This window comes from Filicampus tigris, chromosome 2 (assembly GCF_054856515.1).
Source record: "Filicampus tigris isolate MCC_2025a chromosome 2, RoL_Ftig_1.0, whole genome shotgun sequence".
Lineage (NCBI taxonomy): Eukaryota > Metazoa > Chordata > Actinopteri > Syngnathiformes > Syngnathidae > Filicampus > Filicampus tigris.
The window spans coordinates 7,159,339-7,172,370 of NC_141218.1; the positions used below are offsets into that span (position 1 = coordinate 7,159,339).

The 13,032-nt window shown below is 40.2% G+C and overlaps 1 protein-coding gene across 1 annotated transcript in view; it reads right to left on the reverse strand.

The window, feature by feature from the left end:
• zanl (zonadhesin, like) overlaps positions 1-13,032 on the reverse strand; it is a 53,752-nt gene that overhangs the window by 10,849 nt on the left and 29,871 nt on the right. Inside the window, 17 exon segments of the mRNA XM_086024596.1 lie at positions 434-561; positions 1,147-1,311; positions 1,385-1,531; positions 1,609-1,706; positions 2,978-3,331; positions 4,296-4,472; positions 5,622-5,716; positions 5,990-6,098; positions 6,402-6,579; positions 7,036-7,286; positions 7,385-7,529; positions 9,145-9,347; positions 10,354-10,523; positions 10,845-10,952; positions 11,655-11,798; positions 11,975-12,120; positions 12,817-12,941. Coding sequence (XP_085880722.1) covers positions 434-561; positions 1,147-1,311; positions 1,385-1,531; positions 1,609-1,706; positions 2,978-3,331; positions 4,296-4,472; positions 5,622-5,716; positions 5,990-6,098; positions 6,402-6,579; positions 7,036-7,286; positions 7,385-7,529; positions 9,145-9,347; positions 10,354-10,523; positions 10,845-10,952; positions 11,655-11,798; positions 11,975-12,120; positions 12,817-12,941 — 2,743 coding nt within the window.

A 13,032-nucleotide genomic window follows, 5' to 3' on the forward strand; every position in this document is an offset into this window, starting at 1 on the left:
ATAAAAACTACATTTTATTCTCGAAAACATGTATAAAAAAACTTAAAATGTGTAAAATATGTAAAATTTCATGATAAAATAATTCATTCTTTTTTATTTAATCATATGTAATTAACCAATTATTGTCTAAAATATGTTAAAATGTGTAAAATAGTTCAATCTTACCTAAAATATATATGTTTTAAATTAAAATGTTTAAAATACTTACATTTAATAATGCAATCATGTATTCTCTTTTTTAAATGTATTCATACCTAAACAAAATTTTAAACAAAATCAGTTAAAAATGGTCATACTGTATGTGTCAAATGTAAAATGCTATTATTCATAAAATCATGTGTGTTATGAAAGTCACGTATAAATAATTATAAACACGTTATTCTTTTTTTTTTTATGTGTATGTAAAGTAGTTCATTTGGATGTTTTTGCTGACCCGGGGTCGCTGTCTCCTTCGGATTTCCAGCTATTGCCCAGTTGGATGACGTCCTTGGCGGGTTGTTTGTCGGGCTTCAGGTTGTCATCAGACGTGTTGTGGTTGTAGTTGCCGCACATGCCGCACAGCTGACAAACAAAGCAGAGAAAAATCATCTTTAAAACCTGTGTTTTGATATACTGGAGGGGTAAAACTATAATAATGTTATATATTTTTCATATTCATCTTTGTAAGGTAATAAAACTCAGGTTTAACACACAGCCTGCGCAAATTAGGACTCTACGACTTTTATTTCAACGTAATAATGCAACTTTTCTCGTAAAAACGGTTAATTTTGTGAATTACACATTTTTGTTTGCGCAAAGTCTGAACTTTTTTTTTTCTCCATAAAATTTCAGACCTTATTTACTGTACATCACATTAGAATGTCTTTTCTCATACTAGCGACTTTATTCTTGTACAATTCCGATTTTTGTTCGAACAAAGCTAAGGCTTTTCTCGCAAAATTTGATTACCTGGGAACTTGACATTTTGAATACGATGTTCCAGCTATTCTAAAAAATAAAAAAAAAAAACCTTCGACTCTATTCGTGTAAACGGTTTGTTTTACAATCTCAGTGACCTTACTCCTGTCGAATTAAGATTTTAGAAAGGAATCAGGAAACGTAAGCCCCAACACGGCCCACATTTTCCAATGGGCGGGCGATACGAACCTTATCGAAGTATTGGCCGGGCACGGTGATCTCCAAGTGATGAACACCGTCGAATTTGACTTGCAGGCCAAAGTTGGTATCCAAGAGATTGTAGGCGCCGCTGCTGATCACCTTCGCACCTGCCGCGCTCACGGTAATCGGCGTTCGTACCCGCCGACCGTTTATCTGCGGGAGTGGAACTTGCTTGAAACTTGAAGGTTGAAGCCTTGAGACTCGTGACTCGCACGTGCGGCTTTACCAGAACCCTGCGGCCCTTCTGCAGCTCAACCTGAGTGTCGTGAGGCAGGTAAACCTTGACAGAGCGGACGTAGGAGGCTTCGGGTTGGCCGCGCTCCTCGTTTTTGGCCACGATCCGGAAGGGCGTCACCATGCTGGCGTCGCACACCTGACGGAGGCGCGGGAAAAGTCACCGTCACGCCGTGCGCGGCGTCCATTTTGAGAGGAACGAAACGAGAGTCGTACCTCAACCAGAGTGTAAGTGCAAGTGCCCATGAAGGTGTGCATCAGGCCGTCAAAGGTGTAGTAGTGAGGGTCTCCGGCCACGTGGCACACTCCTTTGCCTGAGCAAATCAAAGGCAGAAAAATTCTCACTTTATCCACGTCAAATCAGAATGTCTTTTCGCATCGTTTTAGCGACTTTATTCCGGTCAAAGTGCAATTTTCGCTCAGGCAAGGTTTTGACTTGTGATATTACGACGATTCGCGTAAAAAACGTTATTCACGTGAAATTTTAATGAATATTAGTAACTTTATTATGGTCAAGTTAGAATTTTTCTTCGGGCCAAGATTTTTCTCGTATAATTACAACTTCATTTGAAATCTTATGTCGCCCTCCACGTAATTTTGCAACAGTTCGCTTAAAAGTTGTTGATCTTGTACCATTGACATATTTAGTGGAAAGGACTATTTTTTTCACATTAGAAAGTCTTTTCTTGTAATATTAGCCAATTTATTCTTGTAAAAATTTTTTATTTTTTTCTTGTAAGATTACAACTATCAGGAAACAACAATTTGCTCATATTGCCACTAGTCTCATAAAAACATCTTTCACGTAAAATTAGGATGTCTTTTCTTGTAATATTTGTGACTTTATTCTGGTAGAATTACATTTTTTGTTCAGGTAAAGATAGGACTTCATGTTAAATTACAACTGTGCCACTTTTTTTTCTTGTGATATTGCAACTGTTCAACATTTACAATTCAAATTACAATCATTCGTCAAGTGAAATTATGATTTAATTTGTGCAAACTAGGATTCTTCTGATAAAATTACAACATTATCAGAAACCTTACAACTTCAACCACGTAATTTCGCAAACAATTCCCATAAAATTTGTAGAATTAAGATTTTTAGCGCCAACTGAAAAGGCCTTTTTTTTCAGGAAAATTGCGACATCAATCCCGTAAAATTTGAGAGACTTTCCTGTAATATTACTGACTTTATTCTTGTAAAATTACAATTTTTTTTCATGCAAAGACTTTTCGTGTAAGATTTTTGTTTCTTACAACATTGCCTCTATCAGAAAAACTGCTTTCATGTAATATTTCTTGTAATATTTAGAGACTTTGATACTAATACTACTACTATTACTAATACTAATAATCGTAATGATAATAATATTAATAAAACATTTTAGTTTAGCCAAAGTTAGATTTTTATTGTAATTGGACAATTTGCGACTATTTTTCTGGAAATTGTGACTTTATTCTTGTAACATTACGATTTTGGTTTAGGCAAAATTCAGACTTTTTCCTCGTACAATCCGGGTAAAATTACGACCCTAATCTCGTAAAATGGTAACGGGACGTTAGTACGGGTACGATGGCTTACCTGTCGAGTGGCAGTCCAGCACTCCCTCCAGCACTTTGCACTCCTGCGCGGGGCTGCAGCGCCACGGCTCGCAGGTGACGTTGCGGTTGTCGTTACACTTGCAGCGCTCGGAGCAGTCGGCTTCCGTGAACCAAGTCCCGCCTACCGGCCTGTACTTTCCGTTCTCGTCAGTGCAGCCGCACTGGCTGAGCGGCACGCATTTGTCGCCGCTCAAAATGAGGCCGGGGTTACACACGCATCCCTCCACGCACGGCTGGTCGCAGGGCCCCCCCGGGCCAGCCGGGTCCTGACAGCTGGGCTGGGCGCAGGCGGATCCGCACGCGGTGTAACTACTTCCAGCGGGACATTTGAGAGCTACGTCAGGAGAAGATATAGAGCGTTACTTGCAAAAACACGCAATATTAGGATTACTTTCCTACAATGACCGCTCTGTGGTGTAAAATATCAACATAGATTGTGAACTTTAACTTTTTCCCTTGCGACTTTATTCTTGTAAAGTTGCGATTATCTGCTAATGTTATGTCTGTTTCTCCCAATATTGTACATTTATTTTTGTAAAATTCAGACTTTCTGGTAATGTAACAACTTTTTTTTTCCTCACAATACTGCGACCAGGGGCGGAGCTATGGGTGGGCCTGGGTGTGCACAGGCCCACCCAGATTGAGCGACTGCCCACCCAGTGAGATTCATGAAAAAATATATACTTTTAGTTTTTTTTGTAAATTATGATGAAATTGTTTTTGAATTTGTGTTTCGTTGTGTTTTTTCATCATATTGAATATTAAGAATGGCATAATTGCGGTTGTCTAAGGAAGATCTGAACTTCATATAATTCAGTTTGTCATTTGTCGTCAGGCCCACCCTGATTTTTTCAGGCCCACCCATTAGCCACATCCTGGCTCCGCCCCTGACTGTGACTATTCTTGCAAAGTATTTGGTAACTGACTTTTTTCATACTGTTGTGACTCTATTCTTGTGAAATGATGACCAGCTGGTAACGTAGCTATGTCCTTTCTCGTAATATTGTTATTATTATTGGTATAAAATTGCATCATCTGGGAACTTCATGACTTTTTTCTCATAAGATTGCAACCATTTGTTTAAAACATTCATTTGAATGTAAAACTAAAATTGCAACTTTCTGACGATGTCTGAATATTATGTTTTAAGTATTGTAAAATTACAGCTATTAAGTAACTGCGACTTTTTTCTCGTAACATAATGAAAAAGTGAGTATTCTCGTGAAAATGTAGTGTGTTGTTCATTTTGAGAAAAGATTGAATTTCAAGTGAATCCACGGCGATGACGGCCGACTCACGGCAGAAGGTGTTGTTCCTCCACGCGATGGGAACTCGCGCCGCGGCGCACAGGTCGGCGTAGCTCTCAACCGCCTGGCACAGGGCGACGGTCTGACCGCCCGTGGCGCACATGTCGTACACGCAGTTTTCCAAATAAGGTGTAGGGGCGACGACTGCGTGACAGGGTTTGAAGATACCTGAGGCCAAATGGACACAGACAATTTTTGAGTCGTTACTTCGCACAGCTTGTTTTGGGGAAAATGCACAAAGGCTAAAAAAAAATAAAATAAAATAAAACATTTTTTAAAAAAGGACATGGGCAATTTTTGAGTCGTTACTTCCCACAGCTTGTTTTGGGGAAAATGCACAAAGGCTAAAAAAAATAAAATAGAATAAAAAAATTTAAAAAAAAGGACATGGACAATTTTTGAGTCGTTACTTCCCACAGCTTGTTTTGGGGAAAATGCACAAAGGCTAAAAAAAATAAAATAAAATAAAAAAATTAAAAAAAAAGGACATGGACAATTTTTGAGTCGCTACTTCCCACAGCTTGTTTTGGGGAAAATGTGCAAAGGTTGAAAAAAAAAAAAAAGGACATGGGCAATTTTTGAGTCGTTACTTCCCACAGCTTGTTTTGGGGAAAATGCACAAAGGCTAAAAAAATTTAAATAAAAATAAAAAAAATTAAAAAAAAGGACATGGAAAATTTTTGAGTCGCTACTTCCCACAGCTTGTTTTGGGGAAAATGCGCAAAGGCTGAAAAAAAAAAAAAAGGACATGGGCAATTTTTGAGTCGTTACTTCCCACAGCTTGTTTTGGGGAAAATGCACAAAGGCTAAAAAAAATAAAATAAAATAAAAAAATTTAAAAAAAAAGGACATGGACAATTTTTGAGTCGCTACTTCCCACAGCTTGTTTTGGGGAAAATGCGCAAAGGTTGAAAAAAAAAAAAAGGACATGGGCAATTTTTGAGTCGTTACTTCCCACAGCTTGTTTTGGGGAAAATGCACAAAGGCTAAAAAAAATAAAATAAAATAAAAAAATTTTAAAAAAAGGACATGGACAATTTTTGAGTCGTTACTTCCCACAGCTTGTTTTGAGGAAAATGCACAAAGGCTAAAAAAAAAAAAAAAAAAGGACATGGGCAATTTTTGAGTCGTTACTTCCCTCAGCTTATTTTGGGGAAAATGCACAAAGGCTAAAAAAAATAAAATAAAATAAAACATTTTTTAAAAAAGGACATGGACAATTTTTGAGTCGTTACTTCCCACAGCTTGTTTTGGGGAAAATGCACAAAGGCTAAAAAAAAAAAAAAAGTAACAAAAAAAAAAGTAATCAAACGTTACCGTTAGGATCGGCGATCATTCCGCAGCTCGTCGGCTTCTGGGCTTCCTCCTCCACTTTTGGGTCGCAGTCCTCCTGGCTGCCACCTTTGGTACAACTGGACAAAAGGTGGCAATGACATTTACGATTTTCCAATATTACAGCAAAGCCCCGGCAATTAATAACTGACATTTTATTCTGTAGAACATAACAAAACCTCTTCTTGGTCTTAAATGGATTCACTGTTTGCTATCTGTAAAGCTAGTTGCTAAACACTAGTGAAGACAGAATAATAGTTTTGTGCTCATTCTGTAACAGAGATGGTACGTGGGCACTGATAAACATGCAGGCTCCAGCACGAATAGGAAATGTTCACTGTGTTAAAACATACTCGGGTCTTGGGTCAGGAACCTGCCAGCTGTCTCCCAGTTCATTGGTGGTCGAAGCGGGCGTCTTGTCTGGTTTCAGGTTGTCATCTTTGGGATTTTCATTGAAATTTCCTGTCGCACAATACAAGTTCGCCTTTTACGTCAGCAAAGGTTATTTGGGATATTCCCATGATCGGACTTTTCTCTCATAAAATTAGCAACTTACATCCATCTATAATCCAAACCGCTTATCCTCTTAGACTTTAAAAAAAAAAAAAAAAGTTTTCTTTCTTTTGAGTGTTTTCAGACTCTTGTGTTAATATTAGCAATTAGCATTAGTTTTTTTCTGTAGTGAATGTTTTATAAGGAGAGGAAATAAGAGCTTCAGTCCAGGCTCTGCCACCAATATTAGATGTATACGGTAAATGTTCTTACCACACATTCCGCAAAGCTGTCCGTTGTAGGAAGAGGGCACGGTGACGTCGGCGTGGTGGTTACCGTCAAATCTCACCCTCAAGTGGAAAGACGTCTCCAGGACGACAAACTTGCCACTCAAGTAGACGTTAACGCCGCCGATCCAAGCAACTGGCGGGACCACCGCCGTCCCGTTCACCTGCAGGCCACACAAACACTATTACCGACTTGGACAAAAATAGCAAATCCGCTTCAGTTGGGGGGGCCTTTAGGGCCACCGTAAGAGCAATAGCAATATTGATGAAAAAAATATATAAATATAAATAAAAATAAATAAATAAATTTGAAAAAAAAATTGCTCATGCAATATTCTCTTCGTATAAAATTGTGGCTTTTATCTCAGAATATGCCAACTATTCTCAACAAACTACATCTACTTTAAATTACTTTAAGTCTTTTTCAAGCAGTAATTACATTTTCCTTTACTCATCAAACTACAACTACAGGCATGAGACTCAGGCCAGTGGAACTGTTGGCCGATGCTTTGAAAATGTAAATAAACCTTTTTTTGGCCATCTGACATTTCGCAAATGTTCCTGCGCAATCCTTCTGAGGTAACCGACGAACAAACCGGGACCCAGACGACGACACGCACCTGGACAGTTCGGCCTTTGCCGAGGATGACGGTCACGCCGTTGACTTGGACCACGACGGCCCGGACGTAGGAAACCTTCTTGTTGCTGCCCCTGCGCTCATTCTGGGTGTCCACGCTGAAGTACGGCAAGCCGGAGGACGAAGCGTTGCAGGGCTTGGTCAGGGCGTACGAGCAGGCTCCCATGTAATGGTGGGTGCGCTTGTCAAAAGTGATGTAGTGCGGGTCACCGGATACCGAACATATACCATTTCCTGTCCGGTGAAAAATGATATTCAGATTCCCCCACGATATATATATATTTTCCTTCCCCCGACAGATGAATTTGTTTGGAACATTGCGAATAACCTACGTAAAGGACGGCATTGATACTCTCCCTCGTGCAGCTGGCAGGTTTCGGTGGCGGTTTTGCAGCTGCTGTTGGAACAGCGGATCACGCCTCCGTCTTGGCACGTGCACTTCTGCTTGCAGCCCTCCGAGTACCAAGCGTCGCCCACCTCGTACACAAAAAAAACCATCTCCATTATGGTCTCGACACTAGCGCTACTCAAAAGCGCATTCATGTGACGGCGCCTCTGTAGCTTGCGTGAAAGAGTGTGACTGCGTATGAGAGGGTTTTATTTACCGGTATGTGCGAACAAGAATATTTTCACCACTGTGCGCAAGAGCATTTCATTGATGTGTGAGTGTACGCACTTTCACTAGTGTGTTTCAGTTTGTGTGAACACTTTAGTATCTCATCTGAGAATGTCTCAGAAAAAAAGTGTGAGAGCGTTGCACTAGCATGTCTGAGTGCAAATATGAATTGTAATGTTTGTGTGAGAGTGTCTCAGTGTGTGTGCACGACAGCAGAGTGTTTCAGTAGAATGTGAGAGCATTTCAGGTAATGTGTGTGTGAGAGTGTCTCAGTGTGTATGCATGTCAGCAGAGTGTTTCAGTAGAATGTGAGAGCATTTCAGGTAATGTGTGTGTGAGAGTGTCTCAGTGTGTGTGCACGACAGCAGAGTGTTTCAGTAGAATGTGAGAGCATTTCAGGTAATGTGTGTGTGAGAGTGTCTCAGTGTGTATGCATGTCAGCAGAGTGTTTCAGTAGAATGTGAGAGCATTTCAGGTAATGTGTGTGTGAGAGTGTCTCAGTGTGTGTGCACGACAGCAGAGTGTTTCAGTAGAATGTGAGAGCATTTCAGGTAATGTGTGTGTGAGAGTGTCTCAGTGTGTATGCATGTCAGCAGAGTGTTTCAGTAGAATGTGAGAGCATTTCAGGTGATGTGTGTGTGAGAGTGTCTCAGTGTGTGTGCATGTCAGCAGAGTGTTTCAGTAGAATGTGAGAGCATTTCAGGTAATGTGTGTGTGAGAGTGTCTCAGTGTGTGTGCACGACAGCAGAGTGTTTCAGTAGAATGTGAGAGCATTTCAGGTAATGTGTGTGTGAGAGTGTCTCAGTGTGTGTGCACGACAGCAGAGTGTTTCAGTAGAATGTGAGAGCATTTCAGGTAATGTGTGTGTGAGAGTGTCTCAGTGTGTATGCATGTCAGCAGAGTGTTTCAGTAGAATGTGAGAGCATTTCAGGTAATGTGTGTGTGAGAGTGTCTCAGTGTGTATGCATGTCAGCAGAGTGTTTCAGTAGAATGTGAGAGCATTTCAGGTAATGTGTGTGTGAGAGTGTCTCAGTGTGTATGCATGTCAGCAGAGTGTTTCAGTAGAATGTGAGAGCATTTCAGGTAATGTGTGTGTGAGAGTGTCTCAGTGTGTATGCATGTCAGCAGAGTGTTTCAGTAGAATGTGAGAGCATTTCAGGTAATGTGTGTGTGAGAGTGTCTCAGTGTGTGTGCACGACAGCAGAGTGTTTCAGTAGAATGTGAGAGCATTTCAGTAACGTGAGTGTTTCAGTTGTGCGCTAAACATTTTAGTTGTGTGTGTGTGTGTGAGCAAAAATTGTGAGAAAACATTTTCCAGTAAAACTGCAGTTGTGTGTGAGAGTGTTTCAGTTGTGTCTAAGATTCTTTTCAGTCAAATGTGCAAGTGCCAAAAACGCCGGCAGCAGTGACCGTGGGAGTGTTTGAGTAGTGCGCTTCTATGTGTGCGCCCATTTTGGGAAGCGGCCCCCGACTTACCGGATGGTACGTCCCGGTCGTGTCAACGCAGCCGCAGTCTTTGAGCGAGACGCACTTATCGTCGCTGAGGATGAAGCCCGGGTCGCAGGCGCAGCCCTCCACGCAGACGTCGCCGCAGCCGGGCGCTCCCGTCGAGCCCGCGCACGTCTCCGGACACGAGCTCACGCACAACGAGTACGAGCTGTTGGCGGGGCAGTCCAGGGCTGCGCGTGCAAGTGCAAGTACGGTCACATGTACATCGATGGCGACAATGAGCGGCCGCACAACATGATCCGCATGCCAAAAAAAACGCCACTGCCACTAACATGCGACAAGATTTTTCCTCGTCTCATTGCGTTAAGCTGTTGCTGCTGTTCTGTTTATTATTATATGGGTTTTTGTTGCATTAATAGGAAATTTTATATTTGTGATCTTTTATCATTTTTGTTTGTATTAATTGTACACAAAATTTATATACAGTATTTATATACATATATTGTTTTATAATATGTATCTAAGTTTATTAATAAGTTTATAATAAGTGACACACATTTTATATTTTACTTTATCTTTTATTGAAGGTTTTTTTTTTAGAGAGAGATATATATTTAAGGCATTTCATATGTTGATCTTATATTGCTTATTTATAATGCATAATATATTTGGAATGTTTTAAGACACAGACGTGCATTTTTATCTATTTTTTTATTTTAATTTATTATATTGTTTTATTTTTATTGGAATGCCACTCTATTTATTTACATATTTTAGATTTTTTAATCTTTTATTTATAGTACTTTATCATTGCCAATATTTTAAGAGCATAGACACACAAACTAAAAAACATTTATAGCTGTGTTTGATTTTTTTTTGGTCTTATTCGTAGTAATTATGTTATATATATTTAGTACTTAAATATTACATACATATTTATTGTCTTGTTAGTTTTACACAATATCACAATTAAATAGCAGTATAGCAATTCCCCTATTATATCATGCATTTGGAAGAGGTATTTTAAGGCTTGAAATGTATTTATTCCATTGTCATTATTATTATGTATTTCATAGAGATTTTATGTTTATGTGTTTTAATACGTTTGAATATGTTTCAAGCGTATTTGTAGGCTGGGCTGTGACCGCAGTGAGTCCCTTTTTTAATTCGTATACATTATGAGCCCTTGTGGGTAAAAAAAAAAAATCAGCTGTCGCTGGCTTAATGACGACTTACGACAAAAGTGGGGACTCCTCCACTGATGGACTTTGACTCCGGCACTGTGACAGGCCTCCGTATAGGCTTGCAGCTGGTCACACAGTGCCTGCTGCTGCCCGTTGAACCGGCACATGTCGTACACGCAGCTCTGGAAGAAGGGGGCGGGATTCACCACACCGACGCACTCCCTGAACAATGCGGGGGAAGCACAGTTTAGACCGAAACTCCAAAACACAATGCAACGGCTGAGTCTATATTGCTATAGACCAGAGTCCAGCATGTAGAACAACAATGCTAATCTGATTTGAGGTATGCGGATGACGCGCTTTTTATCTTTATGTGTGGATGCTGATAACCCAAGGTTGCGCTCTGAACTACAGAACGCCCCACCCCCGCCGCCCGTCCCAAAAAAAGTCATCCTGACACATAAAAAAAATTATGGTATAAAACAAATGACCGCAATCAACAAATGGAATGACAATGACAACTCTAGAAGCGAAGCGACTCACCGGAAGGGTCCAGCAGCATCAGTGAGTTTTCCACATTTCTCCGGTTTGACCACCTCTGCCTCAAGTTTGGGATCGCACTCTGGGTCGGGCTTGGTTCCTGGGGAACACCTGAGTAACCAGATAAGTACAGTACTAAATACATCAGCACGCCATACTGCTATGGGATTTAAAAAAAAAAAAGAAAAAAAAAAAAAAGTCACAGTGTCATGAGAAGAAGTTGCAACGACAGACGAATGATGTCCTAAAAGAAATAAATACGTCAATAAATTGTACTACGTCTAGTTTGAAATTGCACAAGAATACATGAAAGAATGATAAAGGATAAACTTGGAATAGCATGAGGAAAAAACTTTGTAATAATGATGAGGAAAAAGTCATAATAGCTGAAAATAGTCATAATGTTGAGAATAAGTTTCGTAATGTTATACAGTCCTTATAACACCTGAGGGGAAAAAAAAATCGGAAAATACTGAAAGGTGAGTCAGACAAGTAAAGTTGTAATGCTCCAAAAAAATGTAGTAATGCAAAATAGAGTCATAAAGTTGCAGTAATTAAGTCCGTCTGTCGTGGATGAAATCAAATGTTTCCAGAATCAAGTAATACTAATAGTACCGTAAAAATATACCTGAAAAAAGTCGTCATATGTTAAGCATAAAGTCGTACACTAATAATGTTGCAATATTACCAGGAGAAAAAAAAAACAGTGATACACGTGTTGGTTGAATTTATTATTCTATACTTTTTTTTCTTGTTCCCGTACATTTGGAAATATTATTATTAGTCATCATATTCCCGAATGCTAGAACTTACGAGTCGTCCTCGTCTTCTTCGGTCTGCCAGCTGTTGCAGAAGTCGTTGACGTTGGCGACTAAGACGCCATCTGGCTTGGCGAAGTCGTTGTCCGGGTTCCCGTCCAAGTCGCCGCAAAGACCGCACATTTGGTCGTGGTAGGAGCTGTCGAAAAAAAAAAAGCAAATTAAGAGATGAAAACATCGTTGCCGGGTTAAGTCGCGCAGCCCGCTTAAATGATTTCGAACGATAATCAATGTTACATAAGAGGACGAGCAAAACAAAAGGTCATTGAAAAACCCATTCTAGTTTTTCTCTGGAAAATATCCCGACTGACCAACCTTGGTACTGAAATCTGGGCAAAATGATTCCCGTCCCAGCGCACTTGGAGGCCAAAGGACGTCTGCACCGTGACGTACTGACCGGCGCGACTGACCGTCACCTTGGGAGACGGGGAGTGAGGTAGCGCCACACGTAGGCCGTTCACCTGTTGAGGATGCGGCGAGGAACATAGCACAACGTTGGTACTGCACTGCGCTCAATCACAACATCGCCGTTTGCTATGTTGACGACTTTTGGAAACCTTGCTATGTCATGAAAATCTTTTGACAGAGATAGTTAGTTCTAATGTGTTTTTTTTTTTTACAGTTTTTAAAACTTTACAGACTGACTAAAATGCATTCAAAATTGAATTTGCAAGTAAAATAATGAATACCCAAACAACCCCACAGGAATATGCCTCTTGGGCTCTTATTGGCTGCCGATTACAGTGATTATATAAAAATACTTGGAACTACAGCTATAGACGGTTTTATCCCTAAAATCTATTTAATATTATGCTACACCACTGACACATTATGAACAGTTTGGAACATTAAGCCTGAACCTAAATATAAGCTTGACTATTAAAAGATGTGAAATATGATGGCTACTAATATCATATGGATTAGGGCAAGTAGTTGTTGATGAGGGATTTGTGGGATTATGGCAGGAAAGATGAGGAAGACAATGCACAAATGAAGCAAAAGGAAGAAAGCACTTGACTGAGATGCAAGAACACTAAACCAGGATTAACGATGCGGCCGCCGTAAAAAAAATAATAAAGTTGGAAGGTTGTGAGAGAAAAGCAACGTGTAGGATTTGGTCGGTATTGGTGAAGTGGGCTCCAGGGTGCCGTACTGACCAGGGTCCTCTTGGCTTTCATCAAGGTCACTGTGATTCCGTCCACTGTGATGTAGAGTTTGCGCAGGTAGGACACTCCTGGTAGCCCTCTTTCCTCGTTCTTCGCCTCCACTGAGAACCAAGGCCCTGCATCAAAGGGATCACAATACCAATTAGCGGTATACAGTACCTTCAACATTTCTTTACAAGCGTGCTCGTCAGAGGACTACAACTGGAA